This window comes from Hyperolius riggenbachi, chromosome 4 (genome assembly GCF_040937935.1).
Source record: "Hyperolius riggenbachi isolate aHypRig1 chromosome 4, aHypRig1.pri, whole genome shotgun sequence".
Lineage (NCBI taxonomy): Eukaryota > Metazoa > Chordata > Amphibia > Anura > Hyperoliidae > Hyperolius > Hyperolius riggenbachi.
The window spans coordinates 46,442,679-46,455,941 of NC_090649.1; the positions used below are offsets into that span (position 1 = coordinate 46,442,679).

Here is a 13,263-nt window from a genome sequence, read left to right on the forward strand (position 1 = left end):
AAAGCTGCGAACAATAAGACTGCACTTTGTGGCCAGATCTGCGACCAATCAGAATGCACTTTGTGGACACATCTGCGACCAATCAGAATGCACTTTGTGGACACCTCTGCAACCAATCAGACTGCACTTTCTGGGCACAGCTGCGACCAATCAGACTGCACTTTCTGGGCACAGCTGCGACCAATCAGACTGCACTTTGTGCACACATCTGCGACCAATCAGACTGCACTTTCTGGGCACATCTGCAACCAATCAAACTGCACTTTGTGGACACATCTGCGACCAATCAGACTGCACTTTCTGGGCACATCTGCGACCAATCAGACTGCACTTTCTGGGCACAGCTGCGACCAATCTGACTGCACTTTGTGGACACTTCTGCGAACAATAAGACTGCAATTTGTGGCCACATCTGCGACCAATCAGACTGCACTTAGTGGGCACAGCTGCGACCAATCAGACTGCACTTAGTGGGCAAAGCTGCAACCAATCAGACTGCACTTTGTGGACACATCTGCGACCAATCAGACTGCACTTTGTGGCACATCTGCAACCAATCAAACTGCACTTTGTGGACACATCTGCGACCAATCAGACTGCACTTTCTGGGCACAGCTGTGACCAATCAGACTGCACTTTGTGGACACAGCTGCGAACAATCAGACTGCACTTAGTGGGCAAAGCTGCGAACAATAAGACTGCACTTTGTGGCCAGATCTGCGACCAATCAGAATGCACTTTGTGGACACATCTGCGACCAATCAGAATGCACTTTGTGGACACCTCTGCAACCAATCAGACTGCACTTTCTGGGCACATCTGCGACCAATCAGACTGCACTTTCTGGGCACAGCTGCGACCAATCAGACTGCACTTTGTGCACACATCTGCGACCAATCAGACTGCACTTTCTGGGCACATCTGCAACCAATCAAACTGCACTTTGTGGACACATCTGCGACCAATCAGACTGCACTTTCTGGGCACATCTGCGACCAATCAGACTGCACTTTCTGGGCACAGCTGCGACCAATCTGACTGCACTTTGTGGACACTTCTGCGAACAATAAGACTGCAATTTGTGGCCACATCTGCGACCAATCAGACTGCACTTAGTGGGCACAGCTGCGACCAATCAGACTGCACTTAGTGGGCAAAGCTGCAACCAATCAGACTGCACTTTGTGGACACATCTGCGACCAATCAGACTGCACTTTGTGGCACATCTGCAACCAATCAAACTGCACTTTGTGGACACATCTGCGACCAATCAGACTGCACTTTCTGGGCACAGCTGTGACCAATCAGACTGCACTTTGTGGACACAGCTGCGAACAATCAGACTGCACTTAGTGGGCAAAGCTGCGAACAATAAGACTGCACTTTGTGGCCAGATCTGCGACCAATCAGAATGCACTTTGTGGACACATCTGCGACCAATCAGAATGCACTTTGTGGACACCTCTGCAACCAATCAGACTGCACTTTCTGGGCACAGCTGCGACCAATCAGACTGCACTTTCTGGGCACAGCTGCGACCAATCAGACTGCACTTTGTGCACACATCTGCGACCAATCAGACTGCACTTTCTGGGCACATCTGCAACCAATCAAACTGCACTTTGTGGACACATCTGCGACCAATCAGACTGCACTTTCTGGGCACATCTGCGACCAATCAGACTGCACTTTCTGGGCACAGCTGCGACCAATCTGACTGCACTTTGTGGACACTTCTGCGAACAATAAGACTGCAATTTGTGGCCACATCTGCGACCAATCAGACTGCACTTAGTGGGCACAGCTGCGACCAATCAGACTGCACTTAGTGGGCAAAGCTGCAACCAATCAGACTGCACTTTGTGGACACATCTGCGACCAATCAGACTGCACTTTGTGGCACATCTGCAACCAATCAAACTGCACTTTGTGGACACATCTGCGACCAATCAGACTGCACTTTCTGGGCACAGCTGTGACCAATCAGACTGCACTTTGTGGACACAGCTGCGAACAATCAGACTGCACTTAGTGGGCAAAGCTGCGAACAATAAGACTGCACTTTGTGGCCAGATCTGCGACCAATCAGAATGCACTTTGTGGACACATCTGCGACCAATCAGAATGCACTTTGTGGACACCTCTGCAACCAATCAGACTGCACTTTCTGGGCACAGCTGCGACCAATCAGACTGCACTTTCTGGGCACAGCTGCGACCAATCAGACTGCACTTTGTGCACACATCTGCGACCAATCAGACTGCACTTTCTGGGCACATCTGCAACCAATCAAACTGCACTTTGTGGACACATCTGCGACCAATCAGACTGCACTTTCTGGGCACATCTGCGACCAATCAGACTGCACTTTCTGGGCACAGCTGCGACCAATCTGACTGCACTTTGTGGACACTTCTGCGAACAATAAGACTGCAATTTGTGGCCACATCTGCGACCAATCAGACTGCACTTAGTGGGCACAGCTGCGACCAATCAGACTGCACTTAGTGGGCAAAGCTGCAACCAATCAGACTGCACTTTGTGGACACATCTGCGACCAATCAGACTGCACTTTGTGGCACATCTGCAACCAATCAAACTGCACTTTGTGGACACATCTGCGACCAATCAGACTGCACTTTCTGGGCACAGCTGTGACCAATCAGACTGCACTTTGTGGACACAGCTGCGAACAATCAGACTGCACTTAGTGGGCAAAGCTGCGAACAATAAGACTGCACTTTGTGGCCAGATCTGCGACCAATCAGAATGCACTTTGTGGACACATCTGCGACCAATCAGAATGCACTTTGTGGACACCTCTGCAACCAATCAGACTGCACTTTCTGGGCACAGCTGCGACCAATCAGACTGCACTTTCTGGGCACAGCTGCGACCAATCAGACTGCACTTTGTGCACACATCTGCGACCAATCAGACTGCACTTTCTGGGCACATCTGCAACCAATCAAACTGCACTTTGTGGACACATCTGCGACCAATCAGACTGCACTTTCTGGGCACATCTGCGACCAATCAGACTGCACTTTCTGGGCACAGCTGCGACCAATCAGACTGCACTTTGTGGGCACAGCTGCGACCAATCAGACTGCACTTTGTGGGCACAGCTGCGACCAATCAGAATGCACTTTATGGACACATCTGCGACCAATCGGACTTTACTTTGTGGGCACATCTGCGACCAATCAGACTGCACTTTGTGGGCACAGCTGCGACTAATCAGTCTGCACTTTGTTCCAACATTTCAGCATACCCGACAAAATAGCATACAAATGAAATTGAACACGTGCAAAGTCATGCAAGTCATACATTAACCCCATAATGCCCATCAGCAGCACTAACCCTTGCAACCCAATTTAGATTCCTGGGTCCAACTCCTAACACTGGCCCTCCTCCACCATGTGGTCTGGAATAAAAACCGCGCTACATGCCCACGAAGGTAACTTCATGCACAGAAAGTGCATGCCACAAATCTCCATCAAATGAAACATGATGCTATCCTATTCCTAATCAAATGACTGACAGGTCAGTGTCAAACACACAAATATGGTAACTTGTTTTTCTAACCTAAAAAAAAGGAATAATTGCATTCATCATTAAACATAATAAACATCTATGTAAACAAATATATGTACATATTATTCACTTACCTCAATAGCAGGTGCAATCTGCTCCTCCAGGTCTCTCTGCCTCACCAGACTCCACAACAAGTTCCTGGAAGTGAGCAAACCACGGAATTCCTCCAGGGATCCGCCCCCCAGTGTATCATTGAAAAAAAAACGGAATTCCGGAAAAATGGGCGGAAACTGACGAAAGCACGCTGTTATCACAAATTTAAACCATACACAAAAACTTTATTCAATAAGCAAAAAGACGGAATGAACAACGCTAACGTAATTTACGGAAGTCCGTAATAAAAATACGGAAACATACACTCGGAAAATTCCGGAATATAGCCGGAATACCGTGGAAACCCTCCGGAATACCGCGGAAACCATCCGGAATACCGCGGAATGAGCCGGTAACGGAATTCCGGATCGGCGGTATGCGGAATTTACCGCGGTACACGGATTTGCAATTCCGAGCAACCCTAGTGTACAGTCTGTCTGCAGACTGATATGGCTGTTTCTGAACGATCCGCCCGGCGGATCGCTCAGAAGCAGCCGTATCAGACTGCCGACAGACTGTACACACGCCGGACTGTCTGCTGAAAACACGCCCAGCAGGAGGTGACGACTGACCCGTCGTTTCCTGTAGTCCGGTGTGTGTACGGATCTTTAGGGTTAGGCACCGGGGGGGGGGGGGGGGGAGGTCTTAGAGTTAGGAGGGTTTTGTGTGAGAGTAGGGTTAGTTGTAGTATAATGGTAATATTTGCTTTACTATAGTTATTACGAATGTACTTATATATATAATTTTTTTCATTGTTATTAACTCAATTTTCTCATTTATGACATGAAGAAACGATAAAATAAGGTTATAGACAATATTATACAATTATTACAATTATACATATATTATCATTTCCAGTGTCATAAACTATATTTTCAGATTAATTTATTTTTTATCACAAGAAGAAATGATAAAATATGATTACAAACAATATCATTAAATTTCATTTACACTGCGTCCTTTTTTCTAGGTGCCCTTTTTTGGCGTGCATGAAAAAAGGGTGCCGTGAAACAAGGGCCCTGCTGGATAATGAAATGGCACCGTTGGATAACGAAATCTGATAACTATAAACATTGTTGTCAAACTTGGTTAATGATAAATACCGTTGTAAGAACAGACGGGAAATAATAACATTAAAAGATATTAACTTTAAAAATCATTATGTAATTCAATAATACAGCTTAACCCAACCCTACTCTAACACAGAACCCTCCCCTGGTGGTATCTAAAACTACACACTCCCCTGGTGGTGTCTAACTCTACCCCCCCCCCCCCCACAGGTGGTGCCTAACCCTAACCACCCCCCAGGTGGTGCCTAACCCTAACCCAACCTGGTGGTGCCTAACCCTAACCACTCTCCTGATGTTGACTAAAACTAACCGCCGCACAGGTGGCGCGTAAATCTAATCACTCCCCCTGGTGGTGCCCAGGGACGGATCTAGGGGGGAGGGGGGGGGCAAGCGGGTATCTTGCCCCAGGCGCAGTTTGTTGAATTCTTAAAAAGGCGGCAAAATGAATGGCAGTTTAGGCGCCAAAACCTGACCTTTAGGCGCCAAAACCTGACCTTGCCCCAGGCGCAACTTGGTCCTGATCCGTCCCTGGTGGTGCCTAACGCTAACCACTCCCTCTTCAGAAACACCCTTTTACACATAGAAAGATTATATCTTTGATAACGTAAAATATGTACATACAAACAAAATAATATGATAAAAACTATAATGTTCCAAGCTTCTAAAACGATAACATACTTCAAAAACTTTAATGTTCTAATGTTCTTAATGATATTTATTGCGGTGCCCTTTTTTCTGCCCTTTTCACCATATTAACGATAGTTACATTAGAGTCTATGACGGCGCCTTTTTCGTCCACCCTCAGCCGGCGCCCTTTTTTCCTGCTACCCTTTTTTTTATGTACACTCTGTGTGAGATTAGGGTTAGGTTAAGCTGTATTGTTGAATTATATCACGATTTTTAACGTTAATATATTTTCGTTATCAATTCCCGTCTGGTTTAAAAAGGTATTTATTGTTAACCAATTTCGTTAACAATGTTCACCGTTATTGAGATTTCGTTATCCAAGGAGCCAATTAGTTATCCAGCCAGGCCCTTTTTTCTTGAACTCCGTGTAACCATTTAATGTAGATGATTGCAAATATGTTTTCTTTTTGATTGATTGTTTTAATTGATATGACATGCTTATTATAATAGTTATACTACTGACATTAATAACTTCTGAGCCGTCATTTTCAGAAATGACGAATGGTTTCTCTCTGTTTATGTTCTCCTTTTCTCACCTAGGAGTTGCTTATGTTATCATACAAGTTACAAAGAACTGCAAACACCCTAAAAATTGAAGAACACAGAAACAACGGGAACCTAGAAGTTACAAAGAAGACGTTTTTGAACAATAATCCAAGCAATTTGTACATGTTCTTATCACTGATCGGGCCGAGTGGTCTGTACACACAGATAGGCACCCAGTATAACAAGTTAGAACTCTTTATGGACGAAAACATGCAGAAATAAATAATGCACCACCATCAGGTAATGCAGCTTACTTAGAACAGAGAGGAACACACAAAATAAATACAGGAAATCACAATACCATAGAGAGCATTACATCATTTTACAGACGGTGACATCTGGTGGTTGATTTACTATACTGCAGTTTAAAGTAATTCTGTTGATACTGCCAACAATTACCACTTGGTTGTTAAGACAAATCCAGGAGCATAGCAATAGGGTTTGCAGTGGTTGTGACCGCACCGGGGCCCTTGGACCAGAGGGGCCCTCCCTTAACTGCAGTATTAGCTCTCTATTGGTCATAATAATAATATTCTATATTACCTCTATTCAAAGTTTCACTTCTATAGATACTTTTAATAGTGGTAATCATTAACAAGCTGTTCCCAATCCCATTCTTGCATCTCTGACCCTGTAGTTGTCCTTGGCAGGTTTTGGTGCACTGTATCAATTGTTACGTAAAGAGTGCTTAGGGGGCCCCAATGTAAAACTTGCATTAGGGTCCACAGCTCCTTAGCTACGCCACTGCACAAATCTGTAGCGATTTAAAAATGTAAAAGGCAGATACTTTCAGTACCTATGGAGAGGAAAGGCTGTAGATCCTATAGAGCCTTCCCCGTCCCCTCTAGGTCCCCTCGTTCCAGCACTGTACCCCGGTGAAGTGATGCCACCTCCGGAAGCCCTCTGTAGGCTTCGGGAGGCCTGGTGGATATGAAGACAGGTGGCTCCATACTGCGCATGCATGAGAGAGCGGAGCCGTCCATCTTCGGGAGGACTCAATTTCTCCTGAAGCCTTCTGAGGTTCCCCGCCGGCATATTTCCCCAGCTGGTTGGAATTAGGACGCCGAAAGAGGACAGGGAAGCCTCAATAGGATCCAGAATCTTCCCTCTCCATAGATACTGTAAGTATATATTTTTTTTTTATCCTTTTAAATCAAATAATCGCGTACAAGAAAAGAGAGCGCCAGGAAAAAAGGACCCGGGAGGATAACAAAATGGCATCGGTGGATAACGAAATCTCAATAACGATAAAAATCTTTAACAAAATTGGTTAACTATAAATACCGTTTTAAAACAGACGGTGTAACGATCGGTGTCAGCACGCAGAGAGAATCTGATTATTGGCGATCTGCAGTATCACCAAGAATGCAGATATATACCCGATTATTGATGATCTGCAGTATCACCGATAATCAGATATATTGCTAACCTCTGGACACCTGAGATATGAGTGTTTGGTGTAACAGTACCACTTTGAGTAAGGACCACCAGAGGAGCTGGAGGTAGAAGAAGAAGGGAATTCACCCCAGACTGTGGGTGAATCCCTATAGCGTAAAGGCTCCCTAGGAGAAGGGCCTAGGCTTGGTTGCAGGATGCCCTGCTGCTAAGATGAACAGACTTGCCCTAACTGGATGAGAGATACTAGCTCTCTACACCCTGGAGGCGGGCTAAAGTAATAAATACACAATGCTAGTCTTGGGTGTGAGGTCCGTAGTCACAACACCCTGGAACTAGTCTTTAGCATAACACAGTAATGACACAGTATCCTAGGCTTGGGTGTGAGGTCCATAGTCACAACACCCTGGAACTAGTCTATAGCATAACATAGCATTGACACAGTTTCCTAGGCTTGGGTGTGAGGTCCGTAGTCACAACACCCTGTAACTAGTCTATAGCATACCATAACATTGACACAGTTTCCTAGGCTTGGGTGTGAGGTCCGTAGTCAGAACACCCTGGAACTAGCCTATAGCATAACATAGCATTGACACAGTTTCCTAGGCTTGGGTGTGAGGTCCGTAGTCACAACACCCTGGAACTAGTCTATAGCATAACATAGCATCGACACAGTTTCCTAGGCTTGGGTGTGAGGTCCGTAGTCACAACACCCTGGAACTAGTCTATAGCATAACATAACAATGCGAGAATAATCTAGCTCAGTTTGAATTCCCAGGTCCTCCTGCTTACAACATACTGTGGGATCTGACTGAGGTCTGTGTGCCAACACATAGCATTCGCAACGGCAGACAACGTGAGACTGAGGGACGAATGGTTATATAGTACGCCCAGTCCCCTCCAGCCAACCGGCATACATCCTGAGATCAGCTGACCATGGGACTCAGCTGATCCCTCTCTGCTTCCCATACAACTTCTGTATTCCTCAGCCTATGTGCACAAGAAGGCGGTACTACATCAGACACATGTCGCCACGTATAAACCGCTGGACTGGACGCGGAAGTAGCCGCCACGCCGTCAGAGCACGCGGCGGCTATTCCGCAATCCTTCACAGATGGGAGTTGATAATGAAAATATATTAATGTTAAAATTTGTTACGTTACGTAATTCAACAATACAGCTTAACCCAACCCTACTCTCACACAGAACCCTCCCCTGTTGGTGCCTAAAACTAACCACTCCCCTGGTGGTGTCTAACCCTAATCCTCCCGGTGATGCCTAACCATAACCAAACTAAATTCTGCCGTATTAACGATAATTGCATTAGAGTCTATGGGGGCACCCTTTTCGTCCACTAGCCGCCCGCGCCCTTTTTAAAAATAAAATAGATTAAAGTCCACTTACTTGATTGTCTGGCTGTTGACAAGCTGTGTTTCATTGAACACGTCTCTGCATATTTCTGAGCTGTTAACTGAGCCGCTCTATTCCATTCCTGTGAAAGGAAACACAGCGCTGTCATTCTATCTAAGGCAGCATTTATCAATGATCAAAGAGGATATCGGGACGGTTTCATTGTTGGTGCTGCTTATCTGCTCTGCCGTATCCATGCCTAAAATATTTTCATTTACCCAACACAAGCATGCAGGTCAGGTGCTCGGTCTCCAGACTCTCTTAGAGGGTTGCTGGGACCGCCCCCCAGATTTTGTCACCTGAATCAAATTATTTGACTGGCTTAATGGGAGAGCCGACCCTGATAATGGGTAAGTCACTTAGTGAAGTCACATACAGGATACAGCACATGTTATAAGGGCATGCCCTTTTTACTATATTTTTTGCAGTAAATGGGACATTGCCAGTTTTACTATAATTCAATTAATCAGTCTCCAGTTTTATCAGCAGTTGCAACACTTATTAAAAAAAATAGATAGGTATTCTATAGTAAAATATAGCTGAGCTCTCCTTTCCTCCATACACAGGTTCACTAATTCATTTTACAGTGTGCCATGGCTTCACTCTCTTACCACTTGCAGCATGTTGGTTGCGGTGGGGTTCACATTCCTTCTGCACTTATTGATGGCATCAAGGATTACTTTTTGTGTTGATGCCAGAGTAGTTGATGGAGGCATTGGAGTGGCAGCCTAAAACAGATAACACAGGTTCAATTTCATCTTTCCTAAAAGCGAAACCAAATAAATAAGTATGAAGTTTTAAGGGATGATACGCATGGTGGGTGTAAGGAAAAGTAGGGCAGAAGTATTGCAGTAGTGAGCTGTGTAGCTACATAGCCATGTATGTCAACTTTTATACTGGGGCATTCTACCAGAAAAATGTTATACTGGGCCCCATCAGAAGAATATTTACTGCACCCTCTCACCATCAATATAATTTTATACTGTGCTGAAGTACCCCACCAGCAGAATTTTATAGATCATGGCACTCTACCAGAAGAACGTTTATAGTGGACCCACCAGCAACAACAAAAACATTTTATACTGGGCTCCCCCACCGGCAGAATTTTATACTGTTGAATGGGATCCCCACCAATACAATTTCATATTGTGCACCTTAACAATAGAATTTAATACTGCCCCCTTCCCCCCATGGCAAAATTGTATAATGGGGATTGGGAATAGGATCCCTGCCAATAACATTTTATATTGGTCACCCCACCAATAGAATTTTCCAGTTGGCCCCCCAACTGCAGAATTTTATATTGGGCAATGGGATCCCCACCAACAGAATTTTATATTGGCACAACACCAATAGACTTTCATACTGCCCCCCCCCCCCCCCAATCCAAGGTGACTATTACTATTTATGTAACTTTTACAATGTTATTAGTGTTTTGTAACGATTGGTGTCAGCAACCAGAGAGAGAATTCTTTGTGATCTGCAGTATCCCCAAGAATACAGATATACCTGATTATTGGGGACCTGCAGAATCGCCAATACTCAGATATGACTAACCTCTAGACACCTGAGTGTGTAAGTGTTTTGGTGCAACAGTAACCTTTGGACCACCGGGGTAGCAGGTGGTCCAATAAGTAGAGAAGACTCTACTGCAGTCAAGGACACCTGGAGAGGGAGTCCCTGACTGATAAGAAACAGTGACCCCTGCGGAAAGGCTGGACACCCTGCGGGGGGGGGGGGGGGGTGACAGCCAGAAAGGTCAGGCAGGCCGGGTCGGCAGCAGAGAATCAGATATGCAAGGTACCAAATCAGAGATCAGAAGAATAGTCAGGAACGCTATAGGTCATAATAGATAACAGAACAAGGCCTAGTCTGGGATGTGAAGGCCGTGATCTCAACACCCTGGAACTATGCTAGAGGATAACACACATGATATACAGTATTCCTAGTCTGGGGTGTGAGGGCCGTGATCTCAACATCCTGGAACTATGCTAGAGAATAACACAGATGAAATACAGTATTCCTAGTCTGGGGTGTGAGGGCCGTGATCTCAACACCCTGGAACTATGCTAGAGAATAACACAGATGATATACAGTATTCCTAGTCTGGGGTGTGAGGGCCGTGATCTCAACACCCTGGAACTATGCTAGAGAATAACACAGATGATATACAGTAACTGGCTAAGTGTGGATTCCCAGGTCCTCCTGGTTCCACCACACTGAAGGATCTGACCAAGGTCTGAGTGCTAACACGTAAGCATTCGCAACGCCAGACAACCAGCAACTGAACAGCAGGAGATATATATAGTAAAGCGCCCCACAGCGCCGCCCAGTTCCCATCAACCAATCACTGACTGAGCAGGAATCAGCTGACCGCCCTGATCAGCTGATCTTCCTCCTATTGGTATAAAGAGCTTGTCTTACAGAGCGCGCGCGCGTAGCTCTCCATCTGTGTGCACTACTAGTTCCAGACAGCCCAGACACATGTTGCTGCGGGGAAACCGCCGCACTGGACGCCTTACTGTCAGAACATGCGGCGGCCCCCACGCCATTCCTCCCATGTGCTCCACCAGTTCCAGACAACCCAGACGCATGCCGACGCGGACAAACCGCTGCATCAGACGCGGAATCAGCCGCCTTACTGTCAGAACACGCGGCAGCTTTTCCGCTATTCCTCACTATTCCTCACATGTTTGTATTGATTTAGCCCACTGGCCATGGCCAATGTCACTGGTCACTGATCACTGTCACTGTGGCCTGAAGGCTGCTTGCAGCCCTAAAGTATCAGTTGTGTGACCAATGAGAAGAAAATAAAAGAACAAGTGTTTGTAATATCAATCACCCTAAGATGTCTCCCTGTTCGATAATGACATGTGGGTATAATGAGCTACTGATTTGGCTCCCCTGAAGAGGTAGGAGGTTCCTATGTTCCCTATTGTACACCAGCTCTAATATCTCCACATCTGTAATGCAGCTCATTACTCACCGATCCCAGAGTCCAGCGCCGGCTCCTCAATGACAGCAGGACGCTGACCTGGCGGAATTCTGGGTTAGGTGTCCTTCGGCTGCTAGGCAGGCATGTGCGCTCCATCTCCTCTAGTCCCGGCAGCGGTGGGTAATGGGATCCCCACCAACAGAATTTTATATTGGCACAACACCAGTAGATCTTCATACTGCCCCCCCCCCCACACACACATGCACGCACGCACGCACACGCACACACACACGCACATGCACTGGCAGACTTTTGTACTGGTTTATGCTGTTTTTTATACACCACCACCCCCTTCTCCCAGTAGGCTGCAGCAGTAGGGGCAAAAAAATGAACACTGCTAGGTTGAAAAAAAAAGGGAAAAAAGAAGTCAAAATTACTTCACTTTTGGCATCACAGTGAACCAGTAAAGATGAAAACCACCAGAAATATTATTTTGACTTTTTAATATCACATTTCTCCTAAATCTAACAGTGAACCCTAAGATCGGTTTTACACTTGAGCTTTGCGATGCGATGAGGTGCGAGTGGGGAAGCGTAACTCAGGACAACCCAGCGCGCAAGTGTGAAAGCGGCCTAAAAACATCAGGAAAGGTAAGCTAAATAAGTCTTTTCTTATTGGATTTTTTTTTGTCAGTTAATACGGAGATTCATTGCCCCTTAAAGGAGATATCAGGCAATCTAAAGAAAATAAGTGCTACTTACCCGGGGCTTCCTCCAGCCCCAAGCTCCCGGCAGGTCCCTCGCCGCAGCTCTCCCTTCAGCCGGTCCCCGGCGATGGCGTCACACTGACCTCCAGGTCAGCCTGTACTGCGTCTGCACGTGCGGCGCTGTCAACCACCGCCACGTGGGCAGGAGCGGACTGTGCAGGCGCAGTAGTTCAGGAGGTCTGCCTGACGTCATCACCGAGGACCGGGTGCGAGCTGCAATTTATTGATTGAATAAAACGTATTGATTGAATTGGAGTGCATTCTGCACTTCTGACTATGATTACAATCGATCACATACCCCTTCAGCAGTCTGCACTATCAGCACCAGCAGGGCGAACACCAAAACCAGGATGAGCTTCATTTGTCCTGTAATACAAGTTGTACATGTAGTAGTAGTAGTAATAGTAGTGGTATTAATTTACTAGTACTATAAATACAATAAAAAAAAGGTTTGTTTTTTATTTTTGGTTTTTGTTTGTGTTTGCTGTGTGCTGAAAGATATAATATAAATTACAGGAATAAAAAAGAAAAAAACAAACAAACAAACAGATAAAGACTAAATCAGGGGGGAAAAAAAGTTAAAATAAATTAAGAAACAAAAAAATGTGCACAAGTCTGGGGACTTTGCTATTTTTTGATGTTAGAGACTGGTTTACTGTAGCAATTAAGTGATGCTTTTTACTGTGATTATTGTGATTCTATTGGCCTCATCAACCAATGTATGGCCAGCTTTAGAGACTCATTATTGCTTGTATTTTTTTTTT

The 13,263-nt window shown here is 45.6% G+C and overlaps 1 protein-coding gene across 1 annotated transcript in view; it reads right to left on the bottom strand.

Moving 5' to 3' along the window:
* LOC137504638 (serotriflin-like) overlaps positions 1–12,860 on the bottom strand; it is a 56,255-nt gene extending 43,395 nt beyond the window's left edge. The window contains exons 1-3 of the mRNA XM_068233219.1: positions 12,798–12,860; positions 9,410–9,526; positions 8,793–8,880 (exon numbers count right to left, since the gene is read on the bottom strand). Coding sequence (XP_068089320.1) covers positions 8,793–8,880; positions 9,410–9,526; positions 12,798–12,860 — 268 coding nt within the window. The remainder of the gene's footprint in view (positions 1–8,792; positions 8,881–9,409; positions 9,527–12,797) is intronic.
* Positions 12,861–13,263: the final 403 nt, after the last annotated feature.